Genomic DNA, 24357 nt, shown 5'->3' with positions numbered 1-24357 from the left:
AATATCTCACTTGAAATGTTTTGCCTCTTACCTCTCCCATGGAAAACTTCAACAAGCTTTTTCCCTAGGACACCAATAATCGAATGCTTATGTTTGTTCAGTATTCTTAAAGCCTCTCTCAGAGCTGGGAAAAAGCAGACATTTGGAGCTAAATTGCCTCTAGGAAGGTCTTGATATCTGAGCAGGAAACCTAAGATCTGTGTAACAGTGGAGTGTTAGTCTGTACATAGTCATGCCAATTTAACTTATTAAACTTTATTGCAATAACAGGGGAGGAGCTAAGATGGCAGAGGAATAGGACGGGGAGACCACTTTCTCCCCTACAAATTCAACGAAAGAACATTTGAACACTGAGCAAACTTCACAAAACAATTTCTGACTGCTAGCAGAAGACAGGCGCCCAGAAAAGCAGCCCATCGTCTTCGAAAGGAGGTAGGACAAAATATAAAAGATAAAAAGAGAGACAAAAGAGTTAGGGATGGAGACCTGTCCCGGGAAGGGAGTCGTAATAGAGGAAGTTTCTAAACACCAGGAAACCCTCTCACTGGCGGGTCTGGGGGAAGTTTTCGAATCTTGGAGGGCAACCTAACTGGGAGGAAAAATAAATAAAACCCACAGATTACATGCCTAAAAGCAACTCCCAGCAGAAAAGTACCCCAGACGCCAGCATCCGCCACCACAAGTGGGGGCAGAACGGAGAGGAGCGGGCGGCATTGCTTAGGGTAAGGACCGGGCCTGAATGCCCTGAGGGCAATCGGAGGGAGCTAACATGAGATAGCAACTTAAACTGTGGCATAGCAAGCGAGAGAGAGAAAATTAACCGGCCCGATCACACTGCCAGCTGTTGGCAGAACAAAGGGACTGAGCAAGTCCAGAGAAGAGCTAGCCGGCGCATCCCCCACCAGAGGCAGGAAGCAGTGGGGAGGGGAAAGGGGCAAACGCGGCCCCAGAGATGGCACCCCCTACCAAACGGCAAACAGGCTCCCAGTTTCTAACCAAAGACTTCCTGAGATTCTGGATGGTCGACATCCACAGGGAGGGTCGTGGCTAGACACAAGGGGCACGCACCCGACTGGCACGCGGAAACTGAGGCTGGGACCACGGAGGGGAGAAGGCGCACCGCGCCGGGGAGAGCGCGCCAGTCAAGCTCCTGGCCGCCTGAGCTGCTCAGGCGGGGAAGGCACAAAACGCAGGCCCAACCGAGTCCGTGCTTTTGTAGAATACCCGAAAACTGGAACCGCACGCAATGCAGGGCCCGCTCCAAACAGAGCAGCCGGGAGCCTGAGCAGTGTAGATGGGGAGAGCACACACCCGTGAGCGGGGGCAAACCCAGTGTGGCTGGAACACTGCGAGTGCTCCCCACACAGGCCAGCGCTATCTGTCTGCAGTGCCCCTCCCTCCCCGCAGCAGGACTCAACAAGCGAACCTAAACAAGAGTCCACCTCCACCCGCCTGTGTCAGGGTGGAAATTAGACACCGAAGAGACCGGCAAACAGAAGCCAAATAAACAAAGGGAACCGCTTCAGAAGGGACCAGTGCAACAGATTAAAATCCCTGTGGGTAACACTGACTACACCGGAAGGGGCCTATAGATATCGAGACGTGTAAGCTGGAACGAGGAGCTATCTGAAACCGAACCGAACCCACACTGACCGCAACAGCTCCAGAGAAATTCCTAGATATATTTTTACTTTTTTTTTTAATTAAACTTTATTGCAATAACAAAGTAACTGTTCTTAATAATAAAAGCAGAGTGTGTATAGGCAAGAAGATGGTCTTTTCTCAGGTCAAGTCCCCGTTCTTAATGTTTCAGACCTGGGTTGGCTAGCATAGCCTTCTAGAATGTCACATTTATCCACCAGGTGTCATTGTTTACCAATTCTGGTTAAGTCACTGGGCTGTCTCACTGGTACATCTGATGGCTGGGATCAAGGCTAGAGACAATATGAGATGAATCAAAATAGATTTAGGAAAGGACTACAGTGTAGCTTGGGGGACTGTCAAAGACCAGTGACAGCCTTCTGATCAGATTTTCCAACCTACCGCTTCTCCTGGAAGGAGTCAGAACTAGGGCTCTTAGAATTACACCAGCTTCCTGCTGCGCTGTGCTGGACACAGGTTTGTACCCTCAAGCCTAAGCAGTCTTCCTGCCATTAAAACATAGCCTTTCTGTGCCCGACACCCTTCCCGTCTGACTCCTGGTTCACGGGTCTCAGGGGACAGAAAAGCACAGTAGAGAGATAAATAAGTCATGTTCCTTCCTACACTGAAGGTCTCTAAAGACCCAGAGTTCAGGATACAAATACCCAGAGATCAGAGATCATGGGGCTGGGAGGACAGGAAATGAGCATGCCTGGTAGTGCCTGGAGAAAGTCTACCTGGAGGACTGAAGTAAGAAGAGGAGCCTCGAGCCCTGAGCCCTCGTCTTCCCCACGTTTCCTTCAGGCCGCCGCCACCCGGCGGGAGGCTGAGGTGGGCGTGGTCCGGCAGTCCGGCGCTCAGAGCCACCCGTTGCTGGCGAAGTCCAGGCGCAGCGCCTCCTCCTGGGCGGGGCTCAGCTCCTGCAAGGGGGAGCGGCAGGGGCCTCCGTAGTAGCCAAACCAGTCCATGGTTTTCTTCAGCCCTGGGATCCCGAAGCGCCGGGTCACCTAAGGAGCAGCTCCTGTTAGAAGAGACTGGGAGTCCCCTTCACTCAACACACACACACACACACACACACACACACACTCACTCACTCACTCACTCACACTCACTCACTCACTCACTCTTAAAGTACCCAGGCATGTCCCTTTCAGAACGTTAGGAGCAGCGCCTGTTAGAAGAGACTGGGAGTCCCCTTCACTCAACACACACACACCCAAGGCATGTCACTTTCAGAAGGTCACACACACACACACCCCTGGCATGTCACTTTCAGAAGGTCACACACACACACACACACACACCCCAGGCATGTCACTTTCAGAAGGTTAGGGTACCCACCCTCCTTCCCCAGTAAAGTAACTCTGCCAAATCTATGACAGCCAGGGTAGATTGGGAATCCAGAAGGCAGGTGGGTGGTAGAGAACACAGGCCAAAATCTAGAATGAAGGAAGGCACTTCCTTTGGTTTTAGAGAAATCCACCCCACTGGGGAGGAGAGCAGCATTCAGTCCTCAAGTTGAGAAGGGAAAAGGCAGCAGTGCTGTGGGTCTGGGGGCTAGAGCATCCCTGGTCTACAGCCCAGTTCCCTGGTACCTGACCTGGGCGGATGGGTTGCGGGAAATCAGCATGGTCCAGACCTCTACTGTCCCCACAGCAGGGTCCTCCCATCCACCCATAACTCTCCCCTGATCCCCAATTACAAATGCTCTCACAGGGAAAACAATGCGTCTGTTGTCCAAAGAATAACCTTGTATCCGTTTATCTCTGAGCAAGTTCACTTGCCTCAAAAAGGAGGGGTCTGGACAACATGATCTCTAAACTTTTCCACTGTATTGGGAGACCTAATTTAAAATCAGGCATGGAGTTTTACAGAAAGTGAGGCATCTCGTTTCTTTGCTTCTAGCATAGCAACTGGTTGTTTCAGGCTGATCACAAGTGTTAGATTGGTCTTTGATTGCTTAAAAAGAAGTAATTATTACTTAATAAGGTTTCACTTTGAGGGAAGTAAACCCTTAGAAATATAGGCTTCGTGAAGGGTAAAAATAGAAAAGAGGTTGTTTGGGGTAAAAAAAAAATTGGGAACCACTGATGAATGACTGACATTTAATAACTATTCACCACTAGAGGCCAGTAGACTTTAGCAAGCTTCCTCCCAGTCCTGGTTCCAGCCATAATATTCTAATAACCTGGGCATGTGCGTGAGTGTGTGTGCTCAGTCGCTCAGTCCTGTCTGACTCTTTTGGACCCTATGGACTGTAGCCCACCAGGCTCCTCTGTCCATGGGGTTCTCCAGGCAAGAATACTGAGTGGATTGCCATTTCCTCCTCCAGGGGATCTTCCCGACCCAAGGATCAAACCTGTGTCTCCTGCATCTCTGGCATTGGCTAGAGGATTCTTTACCACTGAGCCACTTGGGAAGGCCCAATAACCTGGGCATTTCACCCAGAACCTGAGTAGGGTGGGAAAGACGATGGAAACAAGAAGTACCTAGAAGAAAGCCTTCTTCCACCGTGGGTGTCTGAAGATCTCTGATTTGTTGTCCCTCTTTAGACCCTGAGAAAGGGTGGAATGGTTTGGAGGTAAAAACCATGGAAAGTCCTAAATATAGCCAGGGCAAGAGGCTGGCTGGGTGGGAGGGCAGCGGAAGCACATTGTGTTCGAGCAGGGCAGGGCAATAAGGTGACATCAAGCTGCTCTTGGGGTGGCTGAGCCTATAGCCCAGGCAGCAGAAAGGTGTTCCAGGCATTCCTGAGTGTGTGCCCAGAGCTGGCACAGGATGGGGCACAAAGTGAAGGGTAAGACAAGATGGCATGCCGAGGGCAGCAAGCATCCTCTCTTCCCAAGGGGCAGCCCAAACTGCTTCGTCTGTAAAATTAGGAGATAACGAAAGCTACCCCATGTCACAAGAACTGGATGAGAAAAATACCACTATTATAAGCAACAAGGTTCTACTCTGTAGAACAGGGAATTATATTTAATATCTTGTGATTAAACCATAATAGAAAAGAATATGAAAAAGAATATATATGTGTGTATAACTGAGTAACTTTGCTATATAGCAATAATTAACAATATAATTCAACCATGCTTGGATAAAAAATAAATTTAAAAGATCCTACTATTAGTCCAGACCCCAAGGGGCCTGGAAGCTCCTCCTCTTCCTGTCTGGTGGTATGTAGACTCTGGAACTTTCTCTCTCACAGGGAGGGGAATGGGAGAGCAGAGGTCCTGCCCCAGTGGAATGTTGGTATGTATAGTACAGCCTGGGGCCAGATGGGGCTCAGCCTAAAGGACCTTATTCCTGCAGTTATTACAACGTATCTATAGCGCATCCTATGCCAGGAGAGTTTCACAGCCAGGGAAACTCAAGCTTGCCTCCTCAGCTGTCCTTTCTCTACATCTGAATTAATCTGTCCCTTTGAGGTAAAGATATAAACTGTGAGGGACATCTAGAGCCCACCCACCACTTTACCTGCCTCAGAGGCAAAACTGGACGGAGCACCAAAATACTTAGTCATGAGACAAATATTTAATGCAATATTTTTTAAAATGTAAAAATCAATGCAAAAAAAGCCCACGATGAGCAATGATGAGTCAAAGTTTTTTTTTTTTTTTTTTCAAAGTTTTAAATAATGGCAAGATCCAATAGAACCGTGCCCAGAATCTTATAGCCTGAGGCCATTAATTACATGTGCCCCCTATACATGTTTTGCATGTTTTTAATGGTAAAGTTTTTTTTCTAGAAGTAGATTTAGGGAAAAAAGTTGGTTTGATGTGTTTGCTTCCATTCAAGCCAGGGAAGTAAAATTCTAATAAGTTATGTTTTTGGTATTAAATGAAAAAAGTGTTGCAAATGTTAATGTACCTACTTTAAAATTTTTCAATGTTTTTTCTCAACTATTCTAATATCCTGGGAGGGAAAAGTCACTGTTTAGAAAACTACCTGAAGAACTTCCCTCCTGGTCCAGTGACTAGGACTCTGGTCTCCCAATACGGGGAGCCTGGATTCAAGCCCTGGTCAGGGAACTGGATCCCACATGCCACAACTAAGAGTTTGCATGCTGCAGCTAAGATTTGGTACAGCCAAATAAATAAATAAAAGAAAACTGCTTAGAGCTTTCACTTCCAGGAAGATGAAATAGGTGTACTTTTCTTTATTCCTCTCAAAAAGTAGAACTAAAAAAAAAAAAAAAGCAAAGCCCAGGACATTATATAAAAACCAACATAAAAGTTTGAAAGGAAGAGAGAAGGAAGACTGACTAGTGACCTCGGGACCCAAGAATCAACACCGTGCCAAGCTCCTCGGCCCAGACTTGGAGCCAAAGGAGCAGTGACCCTGAAATGCCAGTAAGCAGAGGCAAGAAAAGCCCCACAAAAGCCTGCTCCCTCTGGTCTGAGACAAGGAAGGGGCAGCTGAGCAAGATGGAGAACTTGTGAGCAATAATCACTCCAGCCAGACCCCACAGGAGAGTCAGAACTTTGACCACTGCCCACCCTTAAGGAGGCCACCCTGTCAAACACACTCGAGGTGTCAGGGGAGGCCACATGGGGAGCAGTAAGGAAGCACTTCTACCCCTTCCAGCCAGTGAGGTATCAGTAGAGGCCTAGTATGGAGTTATTGTTATTTTTAAACTCCCAAAAAAGAAACCTCCAGGCCCAGATGGTTTCATTGAAGAATTCTAAAAAATGTTCCAAGATATAACATCAATTTTCATAATCTCTTCCAGAAAACAGAAGAGAAGGGAACATTTCCCAATCAATTAATGAAGCTATTTTTATCCCGATACCAAAATCAGACAAAGACAGTACAGAAGAAAAGAAGCAAAGAAAGAAAGACTATATACCAATATCTCTCATGAATATAGACATGAGAGGCTAATATTGATAAAATATTAGCAAATGGAATTCAGCAATATATAAAAAGAGTTATACATCATGTGCCAGTGGAGCTTATTCCACTGGGATACAAGTCTGGTTCAGTATTTAAAAATTATTAATGTAACTCACCATGTTAACAGGCTAAAGAGGAAATAAAACACTTGATCATATGAATCAATAAAAAAAAATTTGACAAAAATTCAACATCCATTTATGATTTTTAAAAACTTTCTGAAAGCTAGAATAGAGGAAGGAAACTTCCTCAACTTGATAAAGAGCATCTACAGAAACCTACCTACCTTTGTGCTTAACAGTGAAAGACTGAATGCTTTTCCTTAAGATCAGAAACAAGTCAAGATGTCTACTCTCACTACTCTTATTCATCTTAGTGCAGGAAATTCTAGCCAGTGCACTAAGGCAAGAAAGGAAATAAAAAGCATGCAGATCAGAAAGGAAGAGATTAAAACATGCCCTGTTTATAGATGATATGATTGTCTATGTAGAAAATCCCAAGGAATATAGAAAAAAATCTCGTAGAACTCACAAGTGAGTTTAGCAAAGTCATATACAATATGAGATAAACAAGCAAAAATCAATTGGTTCCTATACATACTAGCAATGAACATATGATAGTGAAATTAAAAATACAATATCATTTATAATCACTCAAAATATGAGCCACTTAGGTGTAAATCTCTCAAAACTTGTAGAGAACTGGTGCATCAAAAACTACAAAATGCTGATGAAATAAATCAAAGAAGGTTTACATAAATGGAAACATAGCCTATTCAAGGATTTGAAGACAACAAAGCAAAAATGTCAGTTTTTCCCAAATTGGTGCACAAGTTTAAGACAATTCCTACCAAAATCCTAGCAAAAGTATTCATAGATATAGATACTATTTTTCTAAAATGTATATGGCAAGATAAAAGATTTAGATTAGTTAAAACAATTTTGGGGAAGAAAAGAACAAAGTAGGAAGAGTCGGTCTAGCTGATTTCAAGATTTATTATACACCTACAATAATCAAGTCTGTGTGGTACTGCAGAGGGATAGATCAATGGAGAGAATAGAGAATCCAGAAATAGACCCACACAAATACACCCAGCTGATTTTTGACAAAGGTGCAAAAGTAATTCAATAAAGGAAAGATCATCTTTTCAACAGATGGTGCTGGAGCAAGTGGATATCTACAGGCCAAAAAAGAAAAGAAAAAAAAAAAAAAACCTTGATCTAAGTCTCATACGTTTTACAAAAATTAACTCAAAATGGGTCACAGGCTTGTAAAACATAAAACTTTTAGGAAAAAGAAAAGAAAACTTCACAATCTTGTGCTAAGCAGAGAGTTCTTAGAGTTGCATCAAAAGCATAAACATGAAAGTAAATATTGATAAATTAGACTTCTTTAAAATTAAAAAAGGGCTTCCCTGCTGACTCAGAGGGTAAAGTGTCTGCCTACAATGCGGGAGACCTGGGTTCAATCCCTGGGACGGGAAGATCCCCTGGAGAAGGAAATGGCAACCCACTCCAGAACACTTGCCTGGAAAATCCCATGGACGGAGAAGCCTGGTAGGCTACAGTCCATGGGGTCGCAAAGAGTCAGACACAATTGAGCAACTTCACTTTTCACTTTCAAAATTAAAAAACTTTTGCTCTGCAAAAGATCTGTTAAGAGGATGAGAAGATAAACTACAGACTGGGAGAAGTATTTGCAGACAACATTTTTGACAAAGGATTAGTATCTAGAAGGTATAAAGAACTTCTAAAACTCAACAGTGGGAAAAAAAAATCCAATTGGAAATTGGGTAAGAGACAAAAATAGACATTTCATATAAATGGCAAATAAATACATTATAAGAGGTTCAATAGCATTAGCCATCAGAAAAATGTAAATTAAAGCCACAATGAGATGTCACAACATGCCTATCAGAATGGAAAAAAACTCACAACACCAAATGCTGTTGAGGATACAGAGAAGCTGGGTTACTCATACATTTACACTGATGTAAATACAAAATTGGAGAAGGAAATGACAACCCACTCCAGTATTCTTTCCTGTGAAATCCCACAGACATAGGAGCCTGGCAGGCTGCAGTCCATAGGGTCACAAAAGATTTGGACACAACTTAGCGACTAACAACAGCAAAAATACAAAATGGTACACTTACTCTGGAAAAAAGTTGGTCAGTTTCTTAAAACGCTAAGCATGCAAACATTATACAACCCACGAGTTGTGTATTTATCCCAGAAAAAATGAAAACTTATAGTCATACCAAAATCTGTTCATGAATGTTCACAGCTGCTTTTAATAGCCCCAAACTGGGAACAACCAGCTGTCCTTCAACAGGTAAATGGTTAAACAAAGCTGTTTCTGGCCACATTCAATAATAAAAAAGAACTGCTACATGTGTTTGAATGAATCTTCAGAAAATTATGCTGAGTGAAAAAAAAGCAAATTTCAAAAGGTTCTAGATGATCTTATTCCATTTATATAACTGTCTTGAACTAATAAAATTACAGAAATGAACCTATTTGTGACTGCCAGGGGTTAAGGAGGGGGTGGGGGCAAGAGGTGAGTAGGTATGACTATAAAAGAATAGCATAAGAGATCCTTATGTTAATGGAAATATTCTATATCTTGACTATATATTAATCAAAATCCTGGTTGTGATATTGTGCTATAGTTTTGTAAGATGTTACCATTGGGGTAAACAGGGTAATGGGTAGATGGAATCTCCCTGTATTGTTTCTCATCATTTCATGTGAATCCACAGTGATATGAGAGTAAAAAGTTTAATTTAAAGTATAAATGAAAACATGTCTCCAGGGACACAGGTTTTTCTTTTTGCCTCAGACTCCAGTATGGCTCAGCACAGCATTGCCTACACTTGACCAGCATTCCACCTTGCCTCTTCTCCTTGATTTGCCCAACACAGTCTTGGGGTACTCGGTCTGACTGCAGAATGGATTATTTGAAGACAGGACTCTCCTGGGAAAGCTGGGCTCTGAATACCTCCAGGCTTCCCACGCCTTTATTAACCTGTCATTCCACTTTTCAGGATCTGGCCCCTTATAAAGCTGACATTAAAGGCCCATGGTTCCCTCTCTAGGCAGTGTATCTCTAAGTACAGTTCCAGGATTCCCTATGTCACAATCACCTAGGACGTTTGTCTCAGTGACTATTCCTGGGCCTAAAAGAGCAGAATTTTAACCAGCTCCCTGAATGAATTCTAATGTACACTTAAGTTTGAGAACCAACGGGGCTTGACTTTGTCTGAAGTCAAGATTTTCTGGGAAGGCACAAAGAGTTTCCCACACTGGGATGTTCTCTAAAAGGCCTTTCTGGAAGAGGAGAGACCAAGGAGGGACCCTGTGCCAGCACTGGCCCCTGTTCCAACAAGGACACAGACCACCCCCATGCTGGGCCCACGGGCTGGGAGCTCACCGCAGTGTTTGGCTCGATGAGGCGGTGCTGCAGTTTCTGGGCATCTTCCCATTGCCCTGTGAGGCAGAGTCGCTCCAGCTGGCACACCTGAGCCCCCAGGACATTGGCCAGGGCACACACGCCCCCCACAGCTCCTGCCACAGGGTAACAGGCAGAATATCAGCCAGAACCTCTTCTCGAAGAGAATTCCAAAACTGGTCCCCAGCACCTCTTTGTTCTGGGGAGTCAGGCTGCAGATTTTTAGGCCACCGGTGAGCCACAGCTGAGGCACGGTCTGTCAGTTTATGGAGTACAGGTTTCCAGAGAGAACCTTGCCAGCATATTCAGAATAGAACCCCACAGGCTGAGGGGCAAGGAACAGAGCCTGAAGGCTGACTCAAGGACGGTTCCTTTCTCTCATCCCCCTCTCCCCCACAGTAAATTCCCACCTGCCAGTTGGCACCTCTACGCTCCTGCAATTGCCCCCTGACTCATCAGCCCTGGAAGGGGATGGCATGGATGGGAAGCCTCTGCTCTATGGAAATTGTATTCCCCCCCGTGAATTCAGCCTGGGCCAGTCGTGGGGGAGGAGAATGAGCACTAGACTTAGTCAGGAGACCTGGTGTTTCCTCCCATTGGCTGTGTGAACTTGGACGAGTCATCCAACCCTCGCCGGCCCTCTTTGTTCTCATCTGGGCAGTGGAAACGGGCTGGCTGTGATCTCGGAAGTTCTGTCACTTCTGCCAGCCTGTTTAGTGTGATTCCAAAGCTAGTTAGGAGTGACTCAAAGCAGAGTGGCCTCAAGACTGGAGAGAGAGTGGGCATTTCTCATGAGTGAATATAACTGCTGTTTATCAAAAACCTACTGTGTCAAGGGCTATGACAGACACAGGGCCAATGCTCTCTAATCCTCACATCTCCCTGCTTTGCCGAGTAAGAACTCAGGCCCAGAGAGGTCGTTTACCTTGCCCGGTGGTAGTCAGTGAATAAATGGCAGAGCTCAGATTCCAGCTTAGATCTCCAGCCTGCAGAGCCAGTGCTATTTCCACCTACCACTCTCAGGAAGGAAGCATAAATGGGTCTCCTTTAACTCTCCCCTTTAGAGACTGTGACAGGGCAGAGGGGAGTTATGTGGAACCTATACCACAAGCCAAAGTCTGCAGAGACCAGAAAGAACATGAAGCAGCATTGTCCCCTGCATCGCTGGGAAAGTAACTCAAATTTCAAATCACTGGGGCTTCAGCTGATGGGAGCAGGTGCTCCCCTCCCCTCTGGGGCCCAAATCCAGTCTGAACTCAGGGACCTTGACCCCAAGCAGACAAGAGCACTTGGTCTAAATGGTAACATTCCTAGGATCCTATACTGGAATAGTGTCTGATCAGTTAGCTGAAGATCCCCAAGGCCAACCCTGCAGGCCTGACAATTCATTCTGGCCTGGGCCCAGGGAGAGAGGAAAACGCACTCCCAGACTGGTGGGAAGCACCCCAAGGCCTCTGCCCTTAGATGATGATTTACAAGGTGAGATTAAAGGAGCTAAATTTGTCACCTAAGCAGGGAGCTTGGGACTTAGAACAAACTGCAGGCATCCCCACTACAGGCCAGGGGATTGTTCACGGCCACCCTCCTCCGCCTAACAAGGTCACTTAGAAGCATCCACTATTCAAATAAGTAAGTGGTGAGACATATCTCTGAGGTTTCCCAGCAGGCAGGCTGGCAAAAGCCCCCTGTCCACACAGTCCTGGCCTTCAGTGTCTTTCCCAGCAGAACCCAGCTGCCTGTATCATGACCACTTGTCACAATCTGAGAGGAGTGGGAGGGCCTACCTATGGCATAGCTAGCCAGCAGGAAGCCAGCCGATCCGGCCAACACCTGGAAATCCTGACTCCTGGTCTTGTGAACAATCAGCCCAATCCTGGTCACCTGTAATAACGGCCAAGCTAGTGTGAGAACTGGGCCCACAGGCTCTGCTGCCGACCTGGCTGGGGGCTGGGGGCTGGGCAAGTGTGGGAGAATCAGAGTCGAGGTCCCAGAGAGATACCCCTCCTTGATTCAGACGAACCCCAGAGAGACCAGAGGACAGAGGGAATCCACACCAGAGTCCAGAACTGAAGCAGGTCCTAGAGCTGCCCTGAAGTGGGTATCAAAGGAGAAGAGGAGGAGGAGTCCCTGGCCGAGGGCTGCTGCCACTCACGTCACCCCCGCTGTCCTTGATGCCCACAATATTGGGGTGATGGGAAAGCGTGACCACCGCATCCACCGGCAGGTCCAGCCCCGTGTTGGCTGGGACACTGTACAGCACCACAGGAATTGGAGACAGGTCAGCCACCTGAGGGGTGCAGAGAAGAGAGGGGAGGGCAGCTGCCCCAGGCCTGAGGCGGTCGGAGCCTGGGTCTGTGCAAGACTGCCTGGACTGGCCCACCTCCTGGATGAGAAGTCACAGAGTTGTGCACCCTGATTGCAAACACTGATGCTGGGTGATATTTAAGAGTGCTTTCTGTGTGCCAGACACAGCTCCAAGTCCTTTTTGTTTTGACTGATCTTAATCCTCCCTGGAGGAAGATTCATCATTCCTCCCATTGGAGAGGGGCGGGAAGAGCGACCCAGCAGGGTTAGGTCAGTTGCCCACGGTCACACAGCTGGTAGCTGGTGGTGTCCCTCCCCTCTCCCAAGCTGCCATTCATGGGAAGTCAGCTCACCACTCTGCTTCTAGCTTCTCCCCTCCCTGAGCAGAATCTCTGCTCCACCCAGCTTCCTCTGGGCCCAGGCCTCAAACCTACACCTCCACCTTAACCCACCTTGGTGTAGTGGTGAATGAGGGCGGCGCTGCTCATGCGGCCACGATAGTAGCAAGGGGTCACCACCATGGCGGCGTCAGCCCCGACCTGGGCCATGCTCACCGTCATCTCCACCGTGGCCTGAGTAGCTACAGGGAGAAGAAAGAAGTCTTCCCTACAGGCCATGGTGGGTGAGGGCAGGAGGGAGAGGACCAGACTAGGACCGAGGCAAGCAAGGGACGCAGCAGAGAGAGAGCAGGACTTAGACTGAACCCAGCTCCAGGCTAGGGAGCCAGCCCCCCACAACCAACCACCACCAGGCCCCGGGCATTCAGGCCTCACACTCGCAGCCGGAGCCGGCCAGCAGGAGCTTGTCCTTGGGCAGGGCCTGGCGTGCACGGCTCACCACCTCCAGGCGCTCACTGCTAGTCAGGAAGGGGAACTCGCCATTGGAGCCCTGGATCACGAAGCCTGCAAGAGAAGCGACACCTTACCATCTGCTTGTGAAAAACCGGACGTTGGTCTTAACTCACCCAGGTTCCTACCTCCCCAACACCACTGTTTTTCATACATCTCCTTCCCATCTTTGTCCTGAGGAAGGCAGAGTGTTGTACCCTGTTGCAGTGAGAGTGTTCACACCATTTGTTTTTTGTTTGTTTTAATGAGATATTTCAGCAAACCAGAAAGAATAGATAATAATATAATCCACATCAGTGTAGCCGGTACCCTCGACAACCTCCCCCCATCTCTTCCTCATCTCTGGCCTGTCTCAAGTGTCCATGGTTCCCATTCATGTCTTTTTACCCTTAAAACACATATCTGGAGCCATAAACAATATATAATAGGTTTTTTTGCCTATTAAGACTTTACAGAAATGGAATCACATAATCTCCTGCTCTTTGCCATATTTGCTCACCATTATGTTCTGAGCTTTGTCCACAGCAGTACAGAGAGCCCTGATTCATTTGTTTTCATTGCTATATAATACTCTCTTGTGAAGCTAGACCACGACTTACTTTTCATTCTCCTTTTGATGATATTTAGAATATTTCCTATTTTGCTATTACAAACAATGCGAAAACCAACAGTTTAAGAATTTCTCTCAGTTTAGATACTTAGGTGTGTAATGGCTGAGTCACAGGTAAATGCACCTTCATGTGCCAGACTTCTAATTAGCCAGTCCATACGTAGCAGCACGTAGAAAAACCTGTGAATTTCAATACTCAGTATTCACGTCAATACTGAGTATTGTCAGAACAAATTCTCACCAATTTTCTGGATGAAAAGTGGCATCTCATTATTTTATTTTGCATTTCCTCATTTATCCATCATTTGTGAGGTTTCTAATATTAGAGGTGTCAATCCTTTCATATCCACAAGAGACCAGTAGAACTGATGTTCTTCAACTAAATCTAAAGGGAATGTAAAACCATTTTCCTCTCAGCTTATTTCATTTAACTTTCTTTTTCCTCTTCTTTCTCCTCTCTACTCCATTCCAAATTTTTTCCTTTAAATGTAGCATACAATACATGAAGATTATTAATAAATAGAAGACTGTTGGGGAGAAAGGAAAGAAGCGGGGGCTATCTTAATATACAAAATCACTGCCATACACTTCTGACAGATATCTGATTTGGAGGTTCCTGACAGTCAAAGCTAAAAGGGAAATGTAGTCATCTGACAGATATGTAGAAATCAAGATAAAGCAAAGCAGCTGCCCTGGAGAAACACAGATTTTCCTGGCACTGGGACTGAGAAAGATTGTTCCTGTGAGTCATCCTTAAGGGGACACAGTGTGGTGGGGAGTCAGCTTTACACCACAAGGCTTTCTCTGTGCTGTTCACTATCCCGTTCAAGTCCACTGAGCGGGCTTCCGGGAGAGCTTCCTGGATACTTAGCATTTCTCCCCCAGTTTCGTGTCTTAGTAGCATTGCAGGGAACATCTAGAGGCAAATAGCTTTCTGCTTCTGTTAGATCATTGCCTCAGCATCAGTTCCTCTATGTCAGGCTAGGAGCCCATGGTAGGAGCCTCCTTCTGTCTTGCTACATAAGGTCCCGGTGGTTTCCCAGTGGATCTTCCCACTTGCAGAATTGCCAACCCCAGAGAGGGCTCCAGGCCAGCCATGACAGGACCAGTAACTTCTGGCTAAGGATTTAGAGGTCAAGCTGCTCCTGCCTCCCCAAGTCCTCTTGAAGGGGGATTCTTGCTTCAGACATATCTCCAGCCATGGTCATTCACTCCCAAGTCCCCTTTCATTCTGGTGGCCAAGCCCAGAAACCTCCATGTCCCACAGGTGGACTTGGCCTAAACAGCAGGACAGCTGGGTCTTGAGCTTGGCCAGGGGTGGGAGCAGGTGGGTGAAGCAGGCCCTGTGCTCAAGACTCCTAGTGGCCTCTCCTCATTTGCTTAAGGGGGCATCCGACCCAGATCTGACTCTCAAGAAGTCAGTGAGTCCAGGCTGGGGAAGAGGATGTGTGATAGAGTCAGGCAAGTGCTGGACTCAGGCCCCTCTGGCTGGTGGGCGAGTTACATCGCTTTCTGAGACTCCGGACAATAAGGGCACTTCAATCCTACCTTATAGAGCTGTCTTAAAGGCTCAAATGAGAAAATGTATGAGAGAAAAAGCACTTTGAAGTCTGTGAAGTGATACTGCAAAGAACCCCCTCCTTTTCCTTGGCCAGATGTCCAGGTTTAGGCCCAATGTGCCGCTGGGTGTGGAGGCGGGGCTAAAGAAGAGCTTGGGTGTGGAGGCGGGGCTAAAGAAGAAGCCTGGATGGGTGGCGAATGAGGAAAGTGAGCTCTGGGTAAGCAGGGAGCAGCAGAGTTGGCAGCCAGAGCCCAAGTTTAACTCCCAAGGTGGCCCCTTGCCAGCTCTGAACTCTTGAGCAAATAGCTTAATCAAACTTCAGCTTCCTCAACTGAAAAATGGGGGTAATTTTAGTGCCCTTTCTAGAGTTGTGTGAAGTTTTAATGAGATCCTATTTACAAATGCCTGGAATAGACAGAACCTGGCATCAAGTAGCTATAATCATTATGGAGTCAGAGGAAGTGCTCAAGCCTTAAAACTGGAGGGTGGCAACTTTCAATCTGAGGAGGGGGACGGTGGTTGGTATGGGAGGGGAGGCTGCATCCAGGGACCTCTCAGCCCCTCCAGCTCTGAGAGGAAAGAGGCTCATGTCAGAAGCTTCTTTCCCCTAGGAGCCAGTGTGGCCTGATAAGGGGAATTGGGTGGAGGCTGAGGACACACAAGCAACAGGGTGACTTACTGTGGCCAAGAGGAATCACAATCTCTTTTATGTAAGGAGCTTCCCCAGTCAGTATTATACACTTTGGCCCATCGTCATTGCCACCTCTTCTGAGAAGTCTTCCTGGAATCCAGTCTTCCCTGAACATATTTCCTCTGAACTTCTCCTGCCTGTTCCTAGTCCTTCCCTGCTGTCTACTCAAAAATGCATGTTGATCCTCAGAATCCTTCAACCTCCCTTACCCCCACCTGTTGGGACTAGGAAAAATTTCTCCAACTGGCCTCTGCTGTGAAATGAGGAAACTGAACATTTTCCTAAGTCCTCCTTGGCTTGAGGCTTTGGAGTCACTTTTCAGGCTTTTCCTCCTCCCCTTTGCTGATCTCTAAACACTCCCTTCCAGCCAAACTGACTGTCAGAGCCCGCCAGACACAGGCCCATCTTCCTGTGGTACGCCTTTGCTTCTGCTCTTCCCTCTGCCCAGAACACCTCCTTAGTTGCAGCCCCCCACATGCTGCAAGGATCTTGAAGCCTTTCTCAACCCCCCTCCCCACTGGGTGTTTTGTCCTTGCTCAGCACTTGTCTAGAAGAATCTAGGTCAAGGATGGCGTCTGCCTCATTTTGGCCTCCTCTGTGACACCTAGCACACTGCCTGTTGACCTATGCGTTGATAATTGGTAGTATAAAAGGAAAATTATCCCAAACCTGGTCTGGGGCAGAACTTTTTTGCATGATGTAATTCATAACCTCCCACTAGGAAGAAAGGAAAGTTCCTGATGAAATGTGGAAGCAATTTCCTAATGAGTTTTAATGGAATTAAGCCTTGATCTGGGAAACCAGCCACCCCCCACCCCCCAGCAGACTCTCAGGCAAGAGGCTAGTGACTGTTAACTTTTCTTTGTATCTAGTCTAACAATGATTTAACCATTTTCTTTTCTTATAAAAATATCCTTACCAAGAGTTTATACTTGAATTGTCTCCTTAGAAGCTATTTTCCTTGAAGTACAACTGTAGTAAAACTTTGACATGAGCTCATAACTGAATTGTCCAATAATTTTTTGACTTTTAACTTGAACTACCTTCAGATTTACAGGAAAGCTTCAAAAATGATACAGAGGATTTCCATACATCCCTCCATCATTGTACCTAACTAGAGAACAGTGATCAATACCAGAGAGGGAACATGAGTACAATACTAACTGCAGACCTTATTTGAAATTTTTGCCAGCTTGAAACTTTTTTAAAGCTAAGATTCCAAAGTCATAATTAGCTAATCTGAAATTTTATGTATTAAGTTTTAGTAAGGGATTTAAGGTCTTTCAGATAAATGCACATATTTTAACAATCATTTTCAGAAGCCAAAATGCACTGCATTTGGTTTCTGTCTAATTAGCATCTTCCAACATTTTCCAGTACGATTGGCTCCATTTTTTTTCCCAATTGAGATTTTTATTATGAAGTACCTTCCACACTCACACATATCAGTGTTTATATAGCCAGTGATTAATAGTGTCAGAAATATTCAAATACTCCTAACTGTGCTCCATAAAGTCACAATTGACAACAGGTAGACTGTTTATAGATTTATTCATTCTTTGCAATGATTCTAGGCACCTCCTTCCTGGAGTTTGAGGCCCACAGTTTGGAAACCACTGGTAAATCCATAATAGTTACAAATGGTAAGACATGCCTATGTAAAGGAGACACTGGGGGTTAGACAGTGCCCTGTAGCTGACTTCTCTCAAGTTTCCTGGGGAAGACAGCTGTCTCCCTTTAACAGCTTAACAGGGAGGTCACCACTTGCCCCAGACATGGCTTTCTGGGACCCAGAAAGAGGAGGTGGGGGAGTCCCAGGCTTGCAGGTGGGCACAGAGCATGTCAGGACATGTGGGAAGAGGACAGGGACAAGTATGAGAGACAACAGTTCAGGGGACAGTGGGCATCAGACCAGGGAGCAGCACAGGGCAGGGATGAGGGGTACGGGCTTTGCAGTCAGGCCACACTGGGCTCTGACCCCAGCAATATCCACCTGCTGTCTATGCCACCTCTGGGAAGATTGCACCTCTGAGCCTCACCTGCAAAGTGGAGATAACGTCATACCTTCCTCTTCGGTCTGTGCCATAACATGACACAGAGCGCGGCATGTACTAAAAACTTGAAAAAAGATGGTGGTTGGAGGGAGGGATTTCCCTGGTGGCCCAATGGCTAAGACTCCACACTCCTAATACAGGGGGCCCAGGTTCGATTCCTGATCCGGAAACTAGATCCCAGATGCCACAACTAAAGATCCCACATACTGCAACCTAGACCTGGCACAGCCTAAATAAATAAATATTAAAATTTTTTTTAAAAAGGCAGGGGGAGCTATTGTAGTATGAGGAGTAATGCTACTACTTAGTAGCACTGCAGCAGTAGCAGCCCCAGCCCCAGCAATAGCAGCATAAACCAGGAGAGAGAGTACATAGCCCAATACCATGGCTCTGAAGGTAGCTGGTGGGGAGGCACCACCACGATCCCAGTGGGGGCGGGAAGAGAGCAGCATCGTGTGAGCAGCACAGGGTGGGAGCAGCACCAAGAGGACCGTAGCCCCACATCCCACCCCTACTTACTTCCAACCCGCACCTTACTTCCGCACACCTCCCAGCTCCTGGCTGCTTCCTCCTCCTCTGGCGGCAGCAGGTTAGTGGGGGCTGAGCCCTGTGGAGAGTTTCCATGCCCAGAACCTAAGACCCCAGAAGCTAATTTAGGGATCCTTGAACCAGCCTACCAGAGGAGGACTTGGGAGGAGGAACACTCTCCCCAGAGGCCCGCCCAGACCCAGGGCTGGCCACAGAGCCTCCAGACTCAAGAGTAAGGGCATGCAAGGCTTTATTGGCTCAGCTCAGGCATTTGGCATCGGTGTGTTGCTCTCGGCTGCTCCTGGGATCTGCCTCTCCCATCTTCTCTCGGGGGTTCTTCAGGGGCCTGTGAGTCTGCCTCAGCTACCCCAATTCTCCCCAGCTCTCCCTCATCAGGGGCCGTCACGGGCAGACCCCACTCACGGAGAGCTGAAGGGGCCCGGAACCCCTTGTGGGGGGCCTGAGGAAGAAGGGACTTGGGCAGCAGCATCTCACTCTGGGCCACACAGGTTGCCCCATCAGAGAGGTGGGCCACACACGATGCCTGTGTTTGTGAGCCAGCCCTGCGGGGGGAAGGGGCATCTCCACCTGTGGTCAGGTGGCTTTAAAGGGGTGGTAGGCCTGGGGGCTGCGGCTGGGCAGGCTGTGGGACTGGTGGTTCGGATAGCCCTGGTGGCCGTGGTGGCAGTGGCTGTGGTAGGTATGTGCGTGGTTGGCACCAGCTACGGTGGATTCCCGCTGGGTGAGGAAATTCCCCTTCAGCTTTATCTCCACCTCCTCGAGGGCCTTCAGCTCCTCCTGGTTGATGTCCTTGGTCTCCAGGTGGCCCGAGTTCTGGCAGGCCGTGGCCCGTTGCAACATGGAGTTAGCCAGCTGCTGCCCCTTGGTGTCAATCTCCTTGGTACAGGCGGCCACGGCGGCCCACGTGGCCTCCTCCGGGGACGAGGACTTCCCAGACTCCTTGTGGGTCTCTTTGGTCACGGAAGTCCCAGACATTCTCTGCTTGCTGGTGAAGGACTCCCGGTGAAGGGCCATGCCCTCGTCTCCTTGCCGCGTGCTGAAGGTCTCCACGCGAATCGTGGTGCTGGCCTCCCCGCTGCCGCTGTTGGGCTGCGGAGCAGCCGCGGAGCTGCTGGGCCCGGCGGTGTTGAGGCAGACAGTGTTGCTGGCGGCCAGCTTCTCTTCAGAAAGACGGCTAAAGTGCGATTTGATCCAACTCTCATCCTTCGAGTGTTCGCTCTCGGCCGGCTCCTGCACCTCTGGTGTGGTCTCAGAATCTGTCTTCCTTTTCCTCTTCCTCTGCATCCACAACACGAGGCCTCCACCTCCCAGTAACAGGGCGGTCCCCAGCACCACCCTGCATGATGGTTGCTGGATGAGCTCCAAGAAGGGCTCCAGGACCCCACGCCAGGCGGGCAGAGCTAAGGGCACACTGGGAGTGGGGGAGCCCAGGTGGTCTGGTTCATGCTTGGCATGGTCTGGCAGGCAGGCCCCCCACTGCACCCTCCCTAGGATGCCCCTCCCACCTCAGCAATGAACCTCATTGTGAGGAAGGTGGTTGAGGGGCGGGGTGGGGAGAGACCACACAATCCTTTCTGTCCAACCTGACAGGAATGGCCTGAGGCCCGGGACCTTTGTCCCACCCTGACAGCTGTTCCTGAGGTCAGTGAAAGAGCAGCTTCCCCAATTCTGAGTCCCCTCTGCCTCCTGCTTGGGATCTATTCTGCAAACCAGGCCTTCTTATCCTTCAGTCTTTGGTTTCTCTTCATCCTCATCTGGTGGTCCCCAGGGGACAGAGGCTTCTGGGTCAAGCTGGCCATGGATGAAGGGCCTTCTTGACTGGGCTGGCATCCATTCCTTGTTGCCTAAGCCCCGTGTCTGCCCCCGTGCAGGGCCTACCCGTACTGTCGGCTCAGAGCATTCCATCTCCACTTGGAGCCACCAGCCCCATTACAGAGAGGGCCCAGAAGAAAAAGGGAGGGGCTCATTCTGAAGTAACACGAGCTCACAATTGGGCTGAGAAGGCAGGAAACAGAATAGGCGATTTCACCCAGCCCCAGATTTCTGGGGCTCTTTCAGGATGAGGGGCTGCTACCTCTTGCCTTAGTGATGCCCTTGCAAACCCAGACTTTGCCCTTCCTCCTCACTCCCCTGTAAATGAGCACAGCTCAGGTGATGAGTGGGTGGGCTGGCTAGCCAGGCTCTTGTAGTTACAGACAACCGAGTCTGGCCCTCAATTCCAAGTTATACCCAGGGCCTCTCAGGGTAGAGACAGACCTGAGTCACTCCCAGAGGCATAAAACACATTTTTTTTTTAATGCCAAAATACAGTTATAAAAACTGTGATATTTTAAACAAAATATTTTATCTAACAAACAAATGGCTTCAATATACACAAAATATTAACATGACACCTTATCACAAGAATCCATGGTCTTGCCTACATAATAAGGAAATAAGACAGAAGCTTCAAGTTTTATAGGAAACATCATCTCTCTGCTCCTGATGGAGTAGTTTTGGGGTAGTCCACTAACCTCATTTGGAAATAACAATTCATAGTTCATCTTTGAGGTTGTTTGTGGGTGTGAGTTCAGGGACAAACGGCCCTTCTGCAAAAACCCCTCCTTTTGTTCTTTGGTTATAAGTTTTATTTAAATGAATAGTCTTTATTCAAATAATTAATACAAATTAACAATGCTAAATAAATAATAAAAAGTTTTAGGCAATGTCTTCCAGAAGAATCTATCAACTGTTCACTGATTCCTCAAAGACAGGTTCCCATCTCTTTATTTTCTTTTGTTCTATCTATATTTGCTCAGTCATGACCAACTCTTTGTGACCCCATGGACTGTATCCTGCCATACTCCTCTGTCCATGGGATTATCCAGGCAAGAATACTGGAGTGGGTTGCCATTTCCTTCTCCAGGGGATCTTCCCGACTCTGGGATCAAAGCCAGATCTCCAGCACTGCAGGCAGATTCTTTACCATCTAAGCCACCCAGGCAGCCTATTGATCATCTCCTCTTTGGAGGACCTTTAATTCATTGCAGGACGCCCTGGCAATGGGACGAGTAATGGTTCCCTCCCCTGCCCCTGAAACCTGGGCTGCAAAAAGAGGCAAAGATCCAGCATGAGAGACACAGATTTTCGAGCTAAAATGGCTCATTGCCCCTTTCCCAGGCATTCTGACTGCATCCTGGGAGCTGGGACAGGGCCATATAGCCCGATGTTTTCTCTGCCAGGGCCTCAGGTTTGGGCTCCTTAGGAGAACTGCATTGAATGCTGTGGCCCAGTTCTCATTCTAAAATGAGGAAACCGGATTAGAGAGTTTCAGTGATTTTTCCAAGGTCGTTGTAACAGGCAGAAACATACTCCTACAAGTCTTCTAACCCTGGATGTTGGCCTCTTCCACACAGCGCCCTGCTCCCACATGTGTGGGGGTAAGAGAGAGCTGAGGTGGGAGCTGACGCCTGCATAGGTTATATGGGAAATGGACCAGTGGCTAGTCTGCCGAAGTCACGGCAGCCATGCTCCCAGGCACCCCAGTACCCACCTGCAGCAGTGAGTGGGGTAGGGGAGGGGAAGGAAGGGTGCAGAGAAGAGTCTGGGGTGCACACAGACCCCAGATCAAAGTCCACCCTCCCCACCCCCTGCACTAGAGTGTCCTTGAACCTGGGAGGTGAGGCCCAGTCTTCTCTCAGAGATTCAAGGAGCTTCTTACTTTGCCTCAAGAGAATCAGGCCTCAGCTCAAACCTTCACGCTTCAGTGAGCTGGGCCCCAACAGAAATATCTTTTGTGTTGCTGCTCAATGTGGGCATCCACAGGGCACTCACTGTGTCCTAGGGAAGGGTCACATCGCCTGAGCACAGAGATATGAAAGGGGTCTCCATTAGGCCAGCGGGCGCTGTCACAATGCGTCTCTGCCCACGGTGGCGATCATACTGTTATTCTAATCAGCACCATCATTGGAGTCCATACCTGCTAATGTATATCACCCTCCACAGTTTACAGCATGCTCTCACTTGCATTCTCTCAGATTTTTCTCCCAACCCTCCTATAATGTGGCCGTTATTACTCCCACGTGTCAGATGGGGCAACTGAGGTCTGGAGAGATTTATCGCACAGCTAAGTCAGTGGTTGAGCTGTGGTTTGAATCCAGAGTCCATGTTCTGAACTGCTCCACTGCATCACCCTGGTCAGAACCACTCCATTCCCAAGTTGGTGCTGGGTGTGCTAAGTCACTTTAGTTGTGTCAACTCTTTGTGACTCCATGGACTGTAGCCAGCCAGGCTCCTCTGTCCATGGGATCCTCCAGGCAAGAATACTGGAGTGGATTGCCAGGCCCTCCTCCAGGGGATCGAACCTGTGTCTCTTATATCTCCTGCGTTGGCAGGCAGGTTCTTCACCACTAGTGCCACCTGGAAAGCCCTGGGAAGTTGGGGCTGACCAGGGTCTATTTGTTGGAATCTGGTCTAGTGCGAGGAATTCATCAGTCAGCAGAGGAGTAAGCCGAATGTGACCGTGCAGCCTGACCTGAGTTCAAATCCCACCTCAGCCATTTATTAGCTAGAGTGACCTTGGGCAAGTGATCTCATCAGTGTGAGCTCCAGCTTCCCATCTGTGAAATGGAGCGACTGACAGCGCTGCCTCGGGGAGCTGCCATGGGCGCGGGATGAGGGTGGGCAGGGCGGGATGATGGGCGGGACTTGCCCCTTCTATCTTCATTTATTGTGCCTGTGACTGTATTGCATGTTGAGTGTCACAAATATGATCTGTCCCTGATCTCAGAGAGGGGAGGCCCCTGTGTAAAAGGGGAAATGAGTCAGAGGGTGCAGAACAGGAATTAATCTGGCCAAAGGAGGCTTTGCCCAGAAGAGGGTGCTGACAAGGCTTTGGGGGAGATGATCTTTGTTCCAAGATCACAGGCCAGCAGTTAGCTTCCTCTCTGCCTCCTGACCCCAGACAGTGCCCCCTGCTCCTCTCCTGTAATGGAATGACCCCCAGGGTACCTGACTGTCCATGAACAGCTCCACAGAGCCTGTGTACCCTCCTCTGGTCGCTGGCTGAGGAGACCAGGGTCATTCACACCCCTCCAACTCCCCCACTGGACAGACCCCACTTACCTCGGAAGGGAAAGGTGCCCAGTTTATGCAGATTCTCCTGCAGTTTCCCATAGTCCACCTCAGCCGTGGCAGTGAAAGGGGTGGTCACAGGCGGGTAGATGCCCGAGAGGTCCATCCTCCTCCCCTCCCCTGAGGGCCAGCCCCCCAGGGTCCTGGACAAGAACTTGCTCAGCCCCGGCCTCACAGAGGACCAGACTCGGGGGACCAGCATCTCCACAGGAGGCTCGAGATTGAGCTGGTCTCTGCCCTCAAGGAATGCTGAGTTTGGACTCTTTCCTACCCCTGTTAATGATCAACGTTCCAAGTTAAAAATTTGCTGCCCCCTGCCCTGACTTGTTGGCCCTCAGGCAGGCCCAAGCTGGGTGTTTCCAGGGTCAGAGGCTAGGCCTATGGTTCCAGGGAGGTCCTCCCTCCCCCTAGAGAGCCTCTGGAGAAATGCCACAAGCCTGTGTCCCTCTTTCCAGACAGAGGATTGGTTCCTGGGGTCTTGATACTAAAGGTTGCCTCCAGTGGGGCCTGGGCCCTCCTCCCACAGTTCCCAGCCCCAAAGCCAGGAGCCAGGCTGGCTTCCTGTCTTCTGCTTGGCAGTTGCGAGGTTGGCTGAGCTGACCGACTGAGCAGGCCCGGCCCTGTGGGAGGTGCCGCCAGCGGGG

The 24357-nt window shown here is 48.5% G+C and overlaps 2 protein-coding genes across 5 annotated transcripts; both read right to left on the bottom strand.

The window, feature by feature from the left end:
* Positions 1 to 1684: 1684 nt before the first annotated feature.
* HOGA1 (4-hydroxy-2-oxoglutarate aldolase 1) lies at positions 1685 to 24312 on the bottom strand. 4 transcript variants are annotated; one of them, XM_043926103.1, is made up of 8 exons: positions 23705 to 24312; positions 13062 to 13190; positions 12741 to 12868; positions 12137 to 12271; positions 11769 to 11865; positions 9967 to 10100; positions 4131 to 4196; positions 2560 to 2648 (listed from the first exon to the last, which is right to left on the bottom strand). In XM_043926103.1, the coding sequence occupies exons 1-7, from the start codon at positions 23913 to 23915 to the stop codon at positions 4131 to 4133; spliced, it is 900 nt and encodes a 299-aa protein (XP_043782038.1). In that variant the 5' UTR covers positions 23916 to 24312; the 3' UTR covers positions 2560 to 2648. The 4 variants fall into 4 exon arrangements, with proteins under 4 accessions (XP_043782039.1, XP_043782036.1, XP_043782040.1 ...); XM_043926104.1 differs by lacking the exon at positions 4131 to 4196 and having other exon boundaries at positions 1685 to 2561; XM_043926101.1 differs by lacking the exon at positions 4131 to 4196 and having other exon boundaries at positions 1685 to 2648; positions 23705 to 24309.
* Positions 17299 to 23244, bottom strand: C15H10orf62 (chromosome 15 C10orf62 homolog). Its single transcript, XM_043926276.1, has 3 exons — positions 23221 to 23244; positions 20590 to 20596; positions 17299 to 20106 (listed from the first exon to the last, which is right to left on the bottom strand). Exons 1-3 carry the CDS (start codon positions 23242 to 23244, stop codon positions 19175 to 19177), a joined length of 963 nt encoding a protein of 320 aa, XP_043782211.1. The 3' UTR covers positions 17299 to 19174.
* Positions 24313 to 24357: the final 45 nt, after the last annotated feature.

This window comes from Cervus elaphus, chromosome 15 (genome assembly GCF_910594005.1).
Source record: "Cervus elaphus chromosome 15, mCerEla1.1, whole genome shotgun sequence".
NCBI lineage: Eukaryota > Metazoa > Chordata > Mammalia > Artiodactyla > Cervidae > Cervus > Cervus elaphus.
The sequence above is the reverse complement of the archived record's forward strand: the minus strand, read 5'-3'. Positions and strand labels throughout refer to the sequence as shown.

Bases quoted from the DNA above. Each gene is read 5' to 3' on its own strand.
- HOGA1 (XM_043926101.1), bottom strand. From the start codon at position 23,915: ATGCTGGTCCCCCGAGTCTGGTCCTCTGTGAGGCCGGGGCTGAGCAAG. The intron at 10,101-11,768 runs GTAGGCCCTCCC...ACCCTGTGGCAG, and splicing joins GCTGGCTAGCTATGCCATAG to GAGCTGTGGGGGGCGTGTGT. The intron at 2,649-9,966 runs GTGAGCTCCCAG...GCTGCTCCTTAG, and splicing joins TCATCGAGCCAAACACTGCG to GTGACCCGGCGCTTCGGGAT.
- C15H10orf62 (XM_043926276.1), bottom strand. From the start codon at position 23,244: ATGGCAGCTCCCCGAGGCAGCGCT.